Raw genomic sequence first — 17,892 nt, forward strand, 5'->3', positions numbered from 1 at the left:
ACCTACCGATTATGCCAGCCTATGTCATGGTAACATATGTTCGGTGAGTTTCAGACACTGTTTTGTATAGTTTTTAGTTTTCAACTTACTTTCCCAAACTTAACGTATTCAACAGAATTCGCGACCATTTCTGTTTTTTGAGCCAATTAAACATTTTACATTACATAAAAACACTAAACAATTATCCAATTAGGTAGAAACGTAAATTACCTTACCTTTGCTTTCATTTATTTGTTTTTGGACGACTTTTTCGAATCTGTGTATAGTAACCCCCCTCCCCCCACCATCAACCAAATATTAATTACTAAATCACATTTTTTAAAACAACAACAACAAAAAAAGCATTTAACATTCAACATTTTTGCTACGTTCGGCTTCATCCACTGATTGTTGGTCAAGTCCAAAACATGAATGATTGACAGAAACTCTCGAGGATCCAGATCAAATTCTGCAAGAGTACCATTTTTTTCAGTTTCGCCTTCTTTTTCACTTTTTGCAATGGATTGCTGTACTAATATAAGAAACATGCATTTTCTCTTTTATTAAATTTTTCCATTACACCAAATTGAGTCACTGCAACGCGTGGCAGGCTACAGCTAGTATATATATATATATAAATATATATATATATATATATATATATATATATATGATGATTGCAACGTTTTGTCAGATCTGTGCGATTCCCTCAGACACTTAAAGTCCATGATCACAAAAATGACTTCCATCGGCACAGGACAATTTTTATAGACAAATGCATGAGGGAGTATCTATACACAGATTATGTTACAGTGTCTTAGCTTTGTTCAACAGCTAAGTCTCTCTTTCGGTTCAAAGTGGTGAGATCCAGCAACAAGCAAGAGCGAGATAGCCAGCAACAAGTTAAACTGCAGACCAGCTTAATGCGGGTACTGGTCTCCTGCTTTATGGTTTTTTAAATCCGAGATTTGCTTTTCCTAGAAAGTTTGCCTTCACCACGGCTCAAGGGAGCCCTCTCCATCCCACCACATGCATACATACACACAAACACACACGGTGCTAGTTGGCCGTTGATCCCGAAAAAGGGTTTATTCGCCCTTTGAAAGGTCTTACTTTTTATGCTTCAGGGAGACTAGCCGCCCTCCTTAACAAACAAGTCTGGTAGGGGAACCAGTTTAGTCGCCGGTGACCCGACCATGAGGAAGGTAGTACTGGGTTACATGGTACAAGTAGAATATGACATGACCTGACTAAAAGTTTCGAAGTTTCTAGGGAGAGATGAAAAAAAAATCGATGTCGAAAATAATTCCAAAATAAATTAAATTAAATATAGTATCAATTAAATTGTTATTTAAAGGTTACTTAAAAAACAATTTCAAATAGAACACTTAAAAAATCCTCTCGCAAGAACAAGTGACTACCATACAGCTATTTAGTAAAATTAGTTTTCCTTTATGCAATATGCAAATGAGATGGTCTATTAATTGCATATTTTGCAAGAATGATACTACATATAGAAATAAATGAACGAGTAAAGTAGCAGACCCTTTGTATATATTTATCAAATTGTGATCAAACAAAAAAAAACAAACAGACAGGAATATGAATTTATACATATATACACAATTTACTTACCTTAAAGTTGTAAATAAAATTTACTTTCCTTAAATAAAAAATGGACATATGTTATAAAAAATCAACGCTTTTTCTCGATAATAAAATTATTTGAAGTTTAAAAAAACAGAAATCTTAAAATAATATTATTTTTAAAGAAATTAAAATTGCTAGTAAATTCCAAAATATTTTATTGAAGGTTTCCAATATTGAAAAAAAATATTCATATAATAGAATATATGATTATTGGCAATGTTAAATTAGAACATCCAGCATCAACTTTAAAAAAATCCTTTTTTTATTTGATTTTATTTAATTGAAGTAGTGGCAAATTTATTTTTGTGCCTTTTACAAAAAAAAAAATGAACATAGACCTCTAATTAACAGTCTTGTAATTTACATAATTTTCGTGGGCAGCGAATGTTACAATTAATTTAATACGATTAACTCTCGTCTGCGAAGTTCGCGAAAAAGAAATCTATTTGTTTTGCTAATGGAAAGTCTTATATTATTTTTTATCCATTTTTTTTTATTGTAAATGCTTATTTATCCATAAATGTCTGCATAAAAGGCAAGAAAAATTATCAATTAACATGTAAATTTTTATTGTTTTTGCGTTTTTTTTTTCTCATACTTACATTGATATCATTAAAAAATAACACGAACTAGGTTTGTTTCGTAAAATATAAGACATAACTTTTTTTGGAACTTATGCGCTTATGTTTCGGTGCTAAAACAGTAACAATGACTCCCTTCCCTATGTTAAGAATGGCTTTCTAAATAATAATTTAGAAAGCCATTCTTAACGTAGGGAAGAGAGTCATTGTAACTATTTTGTACTTTAACTTAACAAAGTGAGAAATGTATCGTAAAACTCAAATTTAACTTGAAAATACGATTTTTTAAAAATAGCACGGTAACATAAGTGCATAAGCACCGTTTTTATTATTAACATCTTCGATTTATTTAATGAAAGGTAAGAATAATTTTAGCATACTTTTATTTATCTTTACGCTCCTTTTTTCAATGATTACTGTTCCACTATTAATATTTTATATCTTATATATAAATATTCAAAGTATTAAATAAAACGACTTTGGAACCAACTATTTATATGAAAAATAACTTGTATTAAAAAATATTAATAACTCTATTATTGGTTTCATCGTGTTACATAGAGTGGGGGATTGTATTTTATTAAAGAAGCAAACGAACAAAATAATTCATAACCTATTATTTCTTAACGTTTATGAATTTTTGAGATGAGGATTGGTTATTTGTATTATTATTCATCGGATTACTGTTCTCATATTGACAGTGATTTTTACAACGTTTCGGTCGATATAACCTCCGACCTTTTTTAGAGGAATAAAAGGCGAGTCAAATGAGGTATAGGTTGTTTAAACATTTACATTTTATTTAGCTTAAATTTGCGGTTAAAAAAAATCCAAGTGTAGATTTCTTTTTGGGTCCACTATATATATATATATATATATATATATATATATATATATATATATATATATATATATATATATATATATATATATATATTTATACATACATATATAGTAATTTATAATATATATATGGCGATTAAGCTACACTGAATATTGTTTTTTTTTTTTTTTTTTTTTTTTTGTAAGTCCTATATTTCGCTAACACAAAGCCTCATCAGGGCCGAAAGTCCGGTTCGTGAATTTCTTTTTCTACATTTTGGTGTTATGGCGAAGAGACGAGAATTTACGTGTTGGTCCGGTTGTTTCAAGTGTGTAGTGCTCCCGTTTCGAGCGGGGTTTAAAGTAAAAGATGATCACACACTTTTTGAAGACACTTTTTTTTAAAGTAAAATTTAATTGAGAAATTTTTGAAAACTTTGAAGTGTCGAATATAATGATAAAATCATTTTTGTTTATTGCTTTTTTTTGTAAGTTTCCAAGAGAACTAAAGCTCATTTGAGTGACTTGCTACAGTTCGGAATTGGTAATTCTTTTAGTGGTGTGAGTCCATCTGGATCAGGGATGATTGTTCCATTTTACAATAGGTGCCCCAAAAACTTGAGTTTGGTTATACCATATTCATATTTTTCAGGATTCAGTTGCAGATTAAGACGATTGACAACTTTTTCGAATGCTTTCATATTTTCGACCAATACTTTATAATGTACCTTTGAGGTTGTGTTCTTGGATTACATTGTGCATAAAACGTTGGAACACAGCTACCGAGTTTGTTAATCGAAAAGGTAACCGATAAAATTCGTATAGGCGTCCGTCAGTTCGCATGCTGTATACATTGCTTCATCTTTACGAATAGGGCGTCGGTAATGTGCAGCCTTCAAATCTAATTTATTAAAAAATTGTTGGCATATAATATTTGAGATTTTTGGGAAAAGCATCAATAAATGTATATCGATTAATAGTGAAAGAATAGTTAAGACAATGCGACGCTTATGTCTTTCATTGTAGGTTAACAAGACTTGGTCTCTCCATGGGGAATTAATTTAGTTATAATTTAGATAAACGAAATAATTAGTGTCGATTATAATTATCATTTAAGGAGAATGCTGTAATCCAAACGTAATGATCAAAAGTTAAAGTGAATACATTATTGCTGTTTAGATACGATTCCCAGGAATGCAGTGGAATTACCCATTGTAGTTGGAAACAACTATACAACAAGATTAGGTAAGAGGAATAATGGAACGATGAAATTAAGGGAGTCGACATCTGATTTTCTCTCCATTCTCACCAACTTGTTTCATCTTTTTTGGATAAATTTGTGACTGGTGACGACAAATGGATCTTATATTGAAATGTTAAGCGTCGTAGACAATGGCTTGGTAAAGGGGAAAGTCCTCAGCCACAGCCGAAAAGAGGACCATGAGAATAATGTTATTCTTTGAATATGGTCAGATTGGCAAAAAATGTCAGCAATTAGAGCGTTTGAACCTTGCTTTGAGGAATAAAAGACATACTCTAGTTACTCGAAAATGGGTGATGTTTCATCAGGACAATGCAAGACCCAACACAGCAAGAATCACCCCATAAAAGATAAAAGAACTTAGTTGGGAGAATATTCCTCATTCATCTTGTTCTACTGATCTTGGTCCTTCAGACTACGATTTGTTTCTTAGATTAAAAATAATTTGGAAGGAACAGCTTTTGTAACGCAGAAAGATGTTGAAACTGACGTTTGTGAGTTCTTCGAATGAAAGCCGAAATGATTTTACAATGATAGAATAAATAAGATTGTTAATAGATGAAAGGAAGTCATAGATAATCAGGGAAAGTATATTGATGATTAAATCTTTAATAAAATGTAACATTTAGTTAATTCTTTTCTTTATTCATCAATTCGGACAGAACTTATGCGATGGCCTGATATATATATGGATATATATATATGAAAAGTAGAACTTCCATGCCGCTGATGCTTGCAACTATTAACAATCAAAATAGTTTTGTTTAACGACAGAAATGAAATAGGTAAAACCTTTAAACTGTCGAATAGAACGTCATGGCTTTAGCAAATGGTCATAATAAAAGTAAAGTTAGCTTCGTTTTGTTTTCGAATTTCCAGTTCGATGTTTAAGTTTATGGACGCGGACGATTATTTTTAGCAGTGATTTGGCCATAGTAATCCGATAATAAATGAGACTTAGCTAAGAATATTCAAGCAATGAATTTTTATTCAACAGTTCAAAGGGTTTACCTATTGTGTTTCTTTTGTGTATAGAAAGCAATTTTAATTGGTTTGTAAAAGTTGCAAGCATATACGGAGAAGACTGTGTATTTATATGAATTATTTCCTTGCTCACGTTATTTCCATGAAATAAGTTTATTAGTAGTTAATTGTCTGTTTATGTGCGATTAATAGCTTTTATTTTTATTTTTTAGCACTACAAACTAGTGTGTCTAGTGCATAGTGGCAGAAGTATCGGACCATGCAAGTTTTTACCTGCGAATGTCTGTGGTGTTATATGAGGTTGGCAATATGTAAATGACTATTTCTGAGTGATTAATAATCGGTAAATATTGGTCGTTTTAACGTTAGTGTTTCCTGTGAAGGGGGATGCCATGTTTGTCAAATTTTAGAGGTGTTCGTTAATGCAGAAATTCGTTTCGATATGGAATATGAGAAAATCCGGTTTCAGCTAATGATAAAAGCTGGAAGATTGCCGGGAAAAAGACAGTAATTTTAATGTAAAAATCGAAAGGAATATGACAACTGATAGCTGTGGTAAGACTAAATATATAGATAGAAAAGTTGTAGCTCCTTCTATCTTATAATGCTGCGATTGTAATGGTAGTTTCCACCAGATTGAATCTAACATTTTGATATCACGACTGAATGCATATGTAATGGCGTGCAAAAGATAGTGGGTAATAGTTTAGACATAATAAATTTGTATGTGGCATCTGTTAATGCAAACCTACGATAATTTGGTCCAACGGGGAATTTCTGCAATCAAAATAGTATATACATCATAAACACTCTAAACGTTTTTTTGTAGTGAATTGTCCAGTCGGCTATTACCATGCAAATGCATCTTCCTGCCTCCCTTGTGAAAAAGGACAATACAAAGATTCAGAGGGAAATACTAGCTGTATAAGTTGCCCAAACTCAGACTACACAACAACTTCAACAGGCAGTACAAGTGTTGATGATTGTAGTGAAGGTAAGAGAATAGATTAGACTAATTTGTGGTGTTTTTTTTTCGTTTAATTGTTGATTAATTGAATTTCTGTTTCAATTGTTTTAATAATTGAATTTCTGTTTGTTTGAAGTTAAACTTGGCTTGAAAATCATTGATTGTTCTGTGATATCTTCAGTCTCGCGGAGAAACGTGCATTTAAACAATATATAAATAAAAATGGTAAAAAAAAATGGAGAATTAACGTCTTAGAGTTAATATGAAGAATACAAAGTTTCTAATTTTAAGTATTAGTTTCACCTTCTACAAAATGTTGGCTCGCAGAGATATAAGTGTAAACTCCCTTGAATGCCCCTAGAGCAAATTATGTCTACAAAAGGTGAAGTGGTTCAGGTATGACATAATCACATTGATACGCCAGTTATCATTCGATCATCAAAGTTAAGCAACGTTGTGCCGGGCCATTACCAGATGGGTTACCATTTAGAAACACCATGTATTTCATCTAAAAAGGACGATGACAATTCTGGCAGCTCCTGCATTCCATCTAGTTTCAAACTGTCTCGACCCTGTTTTGTCATGTGACCAGGCTGGTTTAGATGAGAGAGTAGGGCTAGCTATGTGCAAATCAGTTTCACTTTAAATAAATTCCCAGCACATGTCACCCATTATCCGTAAGACAAACTATTCGTCTGTGGTTTTACTAGAAGGTGGTTAATTGGCCGGGATCACGTTATTCACAAATGTCAGGCCGTTGCCCACTAAATCGATGATCAAACTCTGGCACATATGGATGTACATTGCGCCCTACATGAGGACATGTTGAATGCTGGCAATGGTTTTGAATGAACTATCTCTGCTTGTTGTTGTGTTGCTTGAAGAAATTTCAAGAAGTCACTGTCCATCTTTACGTTCAGGCACATTTCTTTCAAGATTTGAGGTAAAGTCTTTCAGCTTGTGGTCACTCCGGTATCTTGCAATTAATTGGCTCCAAACACGCCTTACCGTCAATGAGTCAGTGTTATGAAAAGAAAAACTCTCTAAGTTTAATTTCCTGTCTTCAAAAGTAAATAAACACATTTTTGTCCATATCTATGTCGCAGCTACTAATCCAAGCCATTCACAATCCAGAATATCAAAGCAATCCATATCTAGATAGATATAAACATTAAGATGGATTTTTCATTCTTTTTTTGCTATTTTCAATTTCAAATTTAATTTGTTTATTTGTTCTAGTGAATTGTCCACCTGGCTATAAATTTGATAATTCTATGAGTGAATGCATAGTCTGCCCTAAGGGAACCTACCAAGAAAACAGTGGGGATTATCCATGCATCGCTTGTACGGGAACCTTTACAACATTTGGAAATGCTTCTACAAGTAAAACTGACTGCCTTATACGTAAGTATAGAAACTCCACAATTTATTTTAATTTTTATTTCAATTCTAATAGCATTTTCTATGGAAATTATACAGTTTATTTAAAACATGTGGTAAAGCGATAATGATGTACCCTATGAACTATTTGAATCCAGTGATTCAAGTAGAACTAAGAGAACTGGTAATTGATAGAGATGTGTCAGTACCAACTTCCTTGATTAACATATATCATACGAGGGGCGTGAAATAAATATCTCTGACCTACTTTCCATAGTAGTAGAGCAACGAAACTTGACACAGTTATTAGTCTTTCTATACATAAGAACCACCCAGAGTTATGTATTTCTCCTATCGTTTGATGCAGCTCTGGAGATCATTTTTGTAGAACACCCCAGGTTGGTCCTTCAACCAGGACGTGCCTTCAGAAATCAAGGCTGCGTCATCTGTGAAACGCTTTCCTTTCAAAAACAACTTCATGGCTGGGAAGAGGTGAAAGTCCGAAGGTGCAAGGTCAGGAGAGTAGGGAGGATGGGTTAGGATTTCATAACCACACGCCCGTGCTTCTGATCTGGCGACATGCGAGTTGTGGATCGGAGCGTTGTCCTGCAGGAGGAAGGTACTTTTGCTGATCTTGCCCCGCCTCTTGATTTTGATAGCTTCCCTTAATTTCCTCAAAAGTGAAGCATAATAGGCTCCTGTAATTGTGGTACTCTTTCCCAGGAAATCTGTCATCACTACTCCGTCCTGGTCCCAGAAGACTGTGAGCATGACCTTGCCAGCAGAGGGCTGCTCCCTTGCCTTCTATGGAGGTGGTGAGTCCAAGTGCTTCCACTGCATGTACTGGACTTGGATCTCTGGATCATAGTGATGGACCCAGGTTTCAACCTGTGTAATCAGGGTTTTGACAAACTTTGAATCATCATCTTGGCACATCTCCAAATTCATCCTCGAGCACTCAACACGTTCTCGCTTCTGGAATGGTGTGAGCAACTTGGGAATCCATCTGGCCGACACCTTATGCATATGTAAATGGTCATGAATGATAGTTTCCACAGACCTTGTACTAATCTTGACATCTTGAGCTATTTGGCGAATAGTAATGCGCCGATCTTCCAAAATGTCAGCCTCAACTTGACGGGCAGATGCCTCATCAATGGCAGAAGGGTGGCGACCAGGTCTGGGAGCTGTTTCCACAGACTTCCGGCCATGTTTGTATTCACGATGCCAGCGTTTTACAAGGTCATATGATGAGGCATTATAACCATGAGTTTCTTTCATTTCATCAAAAGTCTCCTGGGGTGTGCGTCCTTTCAAATACAAAATCCGGATCACTGCTCGACATTCAACAGGCTCCATTTCACACCTGACTCAGTTCAAACACCTGTAAAACAGAAACCACGATTAGTTCAGAGCTGTAATTTACCACATAACCCGTAGAGATATAAAAGACTGCACATGCAAAATTTCAGCTAGATCAGACAACTTGAAATGGGTTAGGGGCATTACTTGTTGCACGCCCCTCGTAGAGGGAGAAGCTGCTGATCGGATTAAATATGAAAATCGATAAATCTGAATGAAAATATTATTTTTTTAATGCAATTGTTGTCAAATGTTCTTTCCCTATTTTTTTTTATTGTTTCATTTTATAATTTTGTAAAAGACGACAACAAAACTAAATATTTGAAATAAATGATGTCAAAATTGTTTTTTATGCCAACATGAATTCCCGAAACTTTTAGTGACTTCTGGATATAAATTCCAGCAAATACGTTTTCATATGTGATGTCTGTGAAAAAACTGTTAAGATGGACCGATTGAAATATGTATAGTTTTCAACTGAAACGACAATATTTTATAATGGAAAAAAGAAATAAGAAAACACATAGATCACGATAGATTGCTTAAAAACGTCTTATATTGATAAAGAAAAAGAAACTCATGAACAGAAGTAAACGGAAATTATGCTAGAGAAAAATAATACAAAAATAATGCAAACTATATTTGAAAGAAAACTTTACTTGTCAGAAATATTTGCATTATATATATATATATATATATATATATATATATATATATATATATATGATGATTGCAACGTTTTTTCAGATCTGTGCGATTCCCTCAGACACTTAAAGTCCATGAGCAAAAAAACGACTTCCATCGGCATAAAACAATTTTTATAGACAAATGCATGAGGGAGTATCTATACACAGATGATGTAACAGTGTCTTAGCTTTGTTCAACAGCTAAGTCTCTCTTTCGGTTCAAAATGTTGAGATCCAGCAACAAGCAAGAGCAAGATAGTCAACAACAAGTTAAACTGCAGACCAGCTTAATGCGGGTACTGGTCTCCCGCTTTATGTTTTTTTTTTTAATCAGAGATTTGCTTCTCCTAGAAAGGTTGCCTTCACCACGGCTTAAGGGAGCCCTCTCCATCCCAACACATGCATACATACACACAAACACACACGGTGCTAGTTGGCCGTTGGCCCCGAAAAAGGGTTCATTCGCCCTTTGAAAGGTCTTACATTTATCCTTCATGGAGACTAGCCGGCCTCCTCACTAAACAAGTCTGGTAGGGGAACCAGTTTAGTCGCCGGTGACCCGACCATGAGGAAGGTAGTACTGGATTACATGGTACAAAGTAGCATATGACATGACCTGACTAAAAGTTTCGAAGTCTCTGGGGAGAGATGAAAAAATTCGATGTGGGAAATAATTCCAAAATAAATTAAATATAGTATCAATTAAATTGTTATTTAAAGTTTACTTAAAAAACAATTTCAAATAGAACACTTAAAATCCTCTCGCTAGAAACAGTGACTACCATACAGCTATTTAGTAAAATCAGTTTTCCTTTATGCAATATGCAAATGAGGTGGTCCATTAATTGCATATTTTGCAATAATGATACTATATATAGAAATAAATGAAAGAGTAAAGTAGCAGACCTTTTGTATATATTAATCAAATTGTGATCAAACAAAAAACAAGCAAACAGACAGGAATATGAATTTATACATATATATACAATTTACTTACCTTAAAGTTGTAAATAAAATTTACTTACCTTAAAGTTTTAAATAAAAAAATGGACATAAATCAATATTATTATGTTATAAAAAATCAACGCTTTTTCTCGATAATAAAATTATTTCAAGTTTAATAAAACAGAATTCTAAAAAAAATATTATTTTTAAAGAAATTAAAATTGCTAGTAAATTCCAATATATCGCGATATGAAGTCTAAAATATAGAATATTTTATTAAAGGTTTCCAATATTGAAAAAAATATTCATATAATAGAATATATGATTATTGGCAATGTTAAATTAGAACATCCAGCATCAACTTAAAAAAAATCCTTTTTTTATTTGATTTTATTTAATTGAAGTAGTGGCAAATTTATTTTTGTGCCTTTTACAAAAAAAAAAATGAACATAGACCTCTAATTAACAGTCTTGTAATTTACACAATTTTCGTGAGCAGAGAATGTTACAATTAATTTAATACGATTAACTCTCGTCTGCGAAGTTCGTGAAAAAGAAATCTATTTGTTTTGCTAATGGAAAGTCTTATATTATTTTTTATCCATTTTTTTTATTGTAAATGCTTATTTATCCATAAATGTCTGCATAAAACGCAAGAGAAATTATCAATTAACATGTAAATTTTTATTGTTTTTGCGGGTTTTTTTTCTCATACTTACATTGATATCATTAAAAAATAACACGAACTAGTTTTGTTTCGTAAAATATAAGACATAACTTATTTTGGAACTTATGCGCTTATGTTTCGGTGCTAAAACAGTAACAATGACTCCCTTCCCTATGTTAAGAGTGGCTTTCTAAATAATAATTTAGAAAGCCATTCTTAACATAGGGAAGGGAGTCATTGTAACTATTTTGTACTTTAACTTAACAAAGTGAGAAATGTATCGTAAAACTCAAATTTAACTTGAAAATACGATTTTTTAAAAATAGCACGGTAACATAAGTGCATAAGCACCATTTTTATTATTAACATCTTCGATTTATTTAATGAAAGGTAAGAATAATTTTAGCATACTTTTATTTTTATTTTCGTTCCTTTTTTCAATGATTACTGTTCCACTATTAATATTTTATATCTTATATATAAATATTCAAAGTATTAAATAAAACGACTTTGGAACCAACTATTTATATAAAAAATAACTTATATTAAAAAAAATATTAATAACTCTATTATTGGTTTCATCATGTTACATATAGTGGGTGATTGTATTTTCTTATATAAGCAAACGAACAAAATAATTCATAACCTATTATTTCTTAACGTTTATGAATTTTTGAGATGAGGATTGGTTATTTGTATTATAATTCATCGGATTACTGTTCTCATATTGCGTGTGATTTTTACAACGTTTCGATCGATATAACCTCCGACCTTTTTTAGAGGAATAAAAGGCGAGTCAAATGAGGTATAGGTTGTTTAAACATTTACATTTTATTTAGCTTAAATTTGCGGTTTAAAAAAAAAATCCAAGTGTAGATTTTCTTTTTGGCGCCACTATATATATATATATATATATATATATATATATATATATATATATATATATATATATATAGTAATTTATAAAATATATAGTAATTTATAAAATATATATGGCGATTAAGCTACACTGAATATTGTTTATTCCGTTTTTTTTGTAAGTCCTATATTTCGCTAACACAAAGCCTCATCAGGGCCGAAAGTCCGGTTCGTGAATTTCTTTTTCCTTTTCTACATTTTTGTGTTATGGCGAAGAGACGAGAATTTACGTGTTGGTCCGGTTGTTTCAAGTGTGTAGTGCTCCCGTTTCGAGCGGGGTTTAAAGTAAAAGATGATCACACACTTTTTGAAGACACTTTTTTTAAAGTAAAATTTAATTGAGAAATTTTTGAAAACTTTGAAGTGTCGAATTTTTTTTCTTTATTAATCAATTCGAACAGAATTTATGCGATGGCCTGATATATATATATATATGGATATATATATATGAAAAGTAGAACTTCCATGTCGCTGATGCTTGCAATTATTAACAATTTAAATAGTTTTGTTTAACGACAGAAATGAAATAGGTAAAGCCTTTAAACTGTCGAATAGAACGTTATGGCTTTAGCAAATGGTCATAATAAAAGTAAAGTTAGCTTCGTTTTGTTTTCGAATTTCCAATTCGATGTTTAAGTTTATGGACGCGGACGATTATTTTTAGCAGTTATTTGGCGATAGTAATCCGATAATAAATGAGACTTAGCTAAGAATATTCAAGCAATGAATTTTTATTCAACAGTTCAAAGGGTTTACCTATTGTGTTTCTTTTGTGTATAGAAAGCAATTTTAATTGGTTGGTAAAAGTTGCAAGCATATACGGAGAAGACTGTGTATTTATATGAATTATTTCCTTGCTCACGTTATTTCCATGAAATAAGTTTATTAGTAGTTAATTGTCTGTTTATGTGCGATTAATAGCTTTTATTTTTATTTTTTAGCACTAAAAACTACTGTGTCTTGCGCATAGTGGCAGAAGGATCGGACCATGCAAGTTTTTACCTGCGAATGTCTGTGGTGTTATATGAGGTTGGCAATATGTAAATGACTATTTCTGAGTGATTAATAATCGGTAAATATTGGTCGTTTTAACGTTAGTGTTTCCTGTGAAGGGGGATGCCATGTTTGTCAAATTTTAGAGGTGTTCGTTAATGCAGAAATTCGTTTCCATATGGAATATGAGAATATCCGGTTTCAGCTAATGATAAAAGCTGGAAGATTGACGGGAAAAAACAGTAATTTTAATGTAAAAATCGAAAGGAATATGACAACTGATAGCTGTGGTAAGACTAAATATATAGATAGAAAAGTTGTAGCTCCTTCTATCTTATAATGCTGCGATTGTAATGGTAGTTTCCACCAGATTGAATCTAACATTTTGATATCACGACTGAATGCATATGTAATGGCGTGCAAAAGATAGTGGGTAATAGTTTAGACATAATAAATTTGTATGTGGCATCTGTTAATGCAAACCTACGATAATTTGGTCCAAAAGGGAACTTCTGCAATCAAAATAGTATATACATCATAAAAACTCTAAACGTTTTTTTTTGCAGTGAATTGTCCAGTCGGCTATTACCATGCAAATGCATCTTCCTGCCTCCCTTGTAAAAAAGGACAATACAAAGATTCAGAGGGAAATACTAGCTGTATAAGTTGCCCAAACTCAGACTACACAACAACTTCAACAGGCAGTACAAGTGCTGATGATTGTAGTGAAGGTAAGAGAATAGATTAGACTAATTTGTGGTGTTTTTCCTTCAATTGTTAAATAATTGAATTTCTGTTTGTTTGAAGTTAAACTTGGCTTGAAAATCATTGATTGTTCTGTGATATCTTCAGTCTCGCGGAGAAACGTGCATTAATCAATATATAAATAAAAATGGTAAATAAAATGGAGAATTAACGTCTTAGAGTTAATATGAAGCATACAAAGTTTCTAATTTTAAGTATTAGTTTCACCTTCTACAAAAAGTTGGCTCGCAGAGATATAAGTGTAAACACCCTTGAATGCCCCTAGAGCAAATTATGTCTACAAAAGGTGAAGTGGTTCAGGTATGACATAATCACATTGATACACCAGTTATCATTCGATCATCAAAGTTAAGCAACGTTGTGCCGGTCCAGTACCAGATGGGTTACCATTTAGAAACACCATGTATTTCATCTAAAAAGGACGATGACAATTCTGGCAGCTCCTGCATTCCATCTAGTTTCAAACTGTCTCGACCCTGTTTTGTCATGTGACCAGGCTGGTTTGGATGAGAGAGTAGGACTAGCTATGTGCAAATCAGTTTCACTTTAAATAAATTCCCAGCACATGTAACCCATTATCCGTAAGACAAACTATTCGTCTGTTGAATGCTGGCAATGGTTTTGAATGACCTACCTTTTCCTGTTTTTATGTTACTTGAAGAAAGTTCAAGAAGTCACTGACCATCTTTACGTTCAGGCACATTTCTTTCAAGATTTGAGGTAAAGTCTTTCAGCTTGTGGTCACTCCGGTATCTTGCAATTAATTGGCTCCAAACACGCCTTACCATCAATGAGTCAGTGTTATGAAAAGAAAAACTCTCCAAGTTAAATTTCCTGTCTTCAAAAGTAAATAAACACATTTTTGTCCATATCTATGTCGCAGCTACTAATCCAAGCCATTCACAATCCAGAATATCAAAGCAATCCATATCTAGATAGATATAAACATTAAGATGGATAGACAGATGTTATTTTTCATTCTTTTTTGCTATTTTCAATTTCAAATTTCATTTGTTTATTTGTTCTAGTGAACTGTCCACCTGGCTATAAATTTGATAATTCTATGAGTGAATGCATAGTCTGCCCTAAGGGAACCTACCAAGCGAACAGGGGGGATCATCCATGCATCACTTGTACAGGAATCTTTACAACATTTGGAAATGCTTCTATCAGTAAAACTGATTGCCTTATACGTAAGTATAGAAACTCCACAATTTATTTTAAATTTTATTTCAATTCTAATAAGCATGCTCCCTGGAAATTATACAGTTTATTAAAAACATGTGGTAAAGCGATAATGATGTACTCTATGAACTATTTGAATCCGGTGATTCAAGTAGAACTAAGAGAACTGGTAATTGATAGAGATGTGTCAGTACCAACTTCCTTGATAAACATATATCATACGAGGGGCGTGCAATAATTAATGTCTATGACCTACTTTCCATAGTAGTAGAGCAACGAAACTTGACACAGTTATTAGTCTTTCTCTACATAAGAAACACCCAGAGTTATGTATTTCTCCCATCGTTTAATGCAGCTCTGTAGACCATTTTTGTAGAACACCCCAGATTGGTCCTCCAACCACGACGTGACTTCAGAAATCAAGGCTGCGTCATCTGTGAAACGCTTTCCTTTCAAAAACAATTTCATGTCTGGGAAGAGTTGACAATCAGAGGGTGCAAGGTAAGGAGAGTAGGGAGCATGAGTTAGGATTTCATAACCACACGCCCGTGCTTCTGATCTGGCGACATGCGAGTTGTGGACCGGAGCGTTGTCCAGCACAGGAGGAGGGTACTTTTGCTGATCTTGCCCCGCCTCTTGATTTTGATAGCTTCCCTTAATTTCCTCAAAAGTGAAGCATAATAGGCTCCTGTAATTGTGGTACCCTTTGCCAGGAAATCTGTCATCACTACTCCGTCCTGGTCCCAGAAGACTGTGAGCATGACCTTGCCAGCAGATGACTGCACCCTTGCCTTCTTTGGAGGTGGTGAGTCCAAGTGCTTCCACTGCATTGACTGGGCTTTGATCTCTGGATCATAGTGATGGACCCAGGTTTCAACCTGTGTAATCAGGGTTTTGAAAAACTTTGACTCATCTTCTTGGCACATCTCCAAATTCATCCTCGAGCACTCGACGCGTTCTCGCTTCTGGAATCGTGTGAGCAACCTGGGAATCCATCTGGCAGACACCTTATGCATATGTAAATTGTCATGAATGATAGTTTCCACAGACCTTGTACTAATCATGACATCTTGAACTATTTGGCGAACAGTAATGCACCGATCTTCCAAAATGTCAGCCTCAACTTGACGGGCAGCGGCCTCATCAATGGCAGAAGAGTGGCGACCAGGTCTGGGAGCTGTTTCTGCAGACTTCCGGCCATGTTTGAATTCACAATGCCAGCGTTTTACAAGGTCATATGATGAGGCATTATCACCATAAGTTTCTTTCATTTCATCAAAAGTCTCCTGGGGTGTACGTCCTTTCAAATACAAAAACCGGATCACTGCTCGACATTCAACAGGCTCCATTTCACACCTGACTCAGTTCAAACACCTGTAAAACAGAAACCACAATTAGTTCATAGCTGAAATTTACCACATAACCGTAGTGATATAAATAATTGCACATGCAAAATTTCAGCTAGATTTGGAAGAAAACTTTTAAATATTTGCATTAAATATATATATATATATATATATATATATATATATATATATATATATGATTGCAACGTCTTGGTAGACGAGTGCCACTCCCTCAGATACTTAAAGTCCCTCCGCAGAAAATTACTTCCATCGCCACAGGACCATTTTTGTAGGCAAATGCCTGAGGGAGTATCTATACACAGATGATGTTACAGTGTCTTAGTTTTTACGACAGCTAATCTCTATCTCGGTTCAAAATGTTGAGATCCAGCAACAAGCAAGAGCAAGATAGCCAACAACAAGTTAAACTGCAGACCAGCTTAATGCGGGTACTGGTCTCCCGCTTTATGGTTTTTTAAATAAGATATTTGCTTCTTCTAGACTGGTTGCCTTCACCACGGCTTAAGGGAGCCCTCTCCATCCCAACACATGCAGAGATACACACACACACACACACGGTGCTAGTTGGCCGTTGATCCTGAAAAAGGGTTCATTCGCCCTTGGAAAGGTCATGGTTTTTATCCTTCAGGGAGACTAGCCGCCCTCCTCACCAAACAAGTCTGGTGGGGGAACCAGTTTAGTCGCCGGTGACCCGACCATATAGCATATGACATGACCTGACTAAAAGTTTCGAAGTTTCTAGGGAGAGATTAAAAAAAAGTTGATGTCGGAAATAATTCCAAAATAAAGTAAATTAAATATATTATCAATTTAATTGTTATTTAAAGGTTACTTAAAAAACAATTTTAAATAGAACCCTTCAAAAAATCCTCTCGCTAGAATCAGTGATTACCGTACAACTATTTAGTAAAATCAGTTTTCATTTATGCAATATGCAAATGAGGTGGTCTATTAATTGTATGTTTTGCAAGAATGATACTATATATAAAAATAAATGAAAGACTTAAGTAGCAGACCCTTTGTATATATTTATCAAATTGTGATCAAACAAAAAACAAGCAAACAGACAGGAATATGAATTTATACATATATACACAATTTACTTACCTTAAAGTTGTAAATAAACTTTACTTACCTTAAAGTTTTAAATACAAAATGGACATAAATCAATATTATTATGTTATAAAAAATCAACCCTTTTTTTTCGATAATAAAATTATTTGAAGTTTAGAAAACAGAATTCTAAAAAAATAATATTTATAAAGAAATTAAAATGCTAGTAAATTCCAATATATCGCGATATGCAGTTTTAAATATAAAATATTTTATTACAAGTTTCCAATATAGAAAAAAAATATTCATGTAATATAATATATGATT

General features: G+C 33.5%; 1 protein-coding gene across 2 annotated transcripts in view; it reads left to right on the forward strand.

Moving 5' to 3' along the window:
- The window catches only part of LOC145266710 (cysteine repeat modular protein A-like), a 199,509-nt gene that overhangs the window by 76,737 nt on the left and 104,880 nt on the right, over positions 1–17,892 (forward strand). Inside the window, exons 10-13 of one of the 2 annotated variants that reach the window (XM_080122634.1) lie at positions 6,107–6,271; positions 7,484–7,648; positions 13,762–13,926; positions 14,989–15,153. In XM_080122634.1, coding sequence (XP_079978760.1) covers positions 6,107–6,271; positions 7,484–7,648; positions 13,762–13,926; positions 14,989–15,153 — 660 coding nt within the window. The remainder of the gene's footprint in view (positions 1–6,106; positions 6,272–7,483; positions 7,649–13,761; positions 13,927–14,988; positions 15,154–17,892) is intronic. The other variant, XM_080122635.1, reaches the window with a different exon arrangement.

Source organism: Euprymna scolopes, chromosome 41 (assembly GCF_053919585.1).
Source record: "Euprymna scolopes isolate OS-2025 chromosome 41, ASM5391958v1, whole genome shotgun sequence".
Classification (NCBI taxonomy): domain Eukaryota; kingdom Metazoa; phylum Mollusca; class Cephalopoda; order Sepiida; family Sepiolidae; genus Euprymna; species Euprymna scolopes.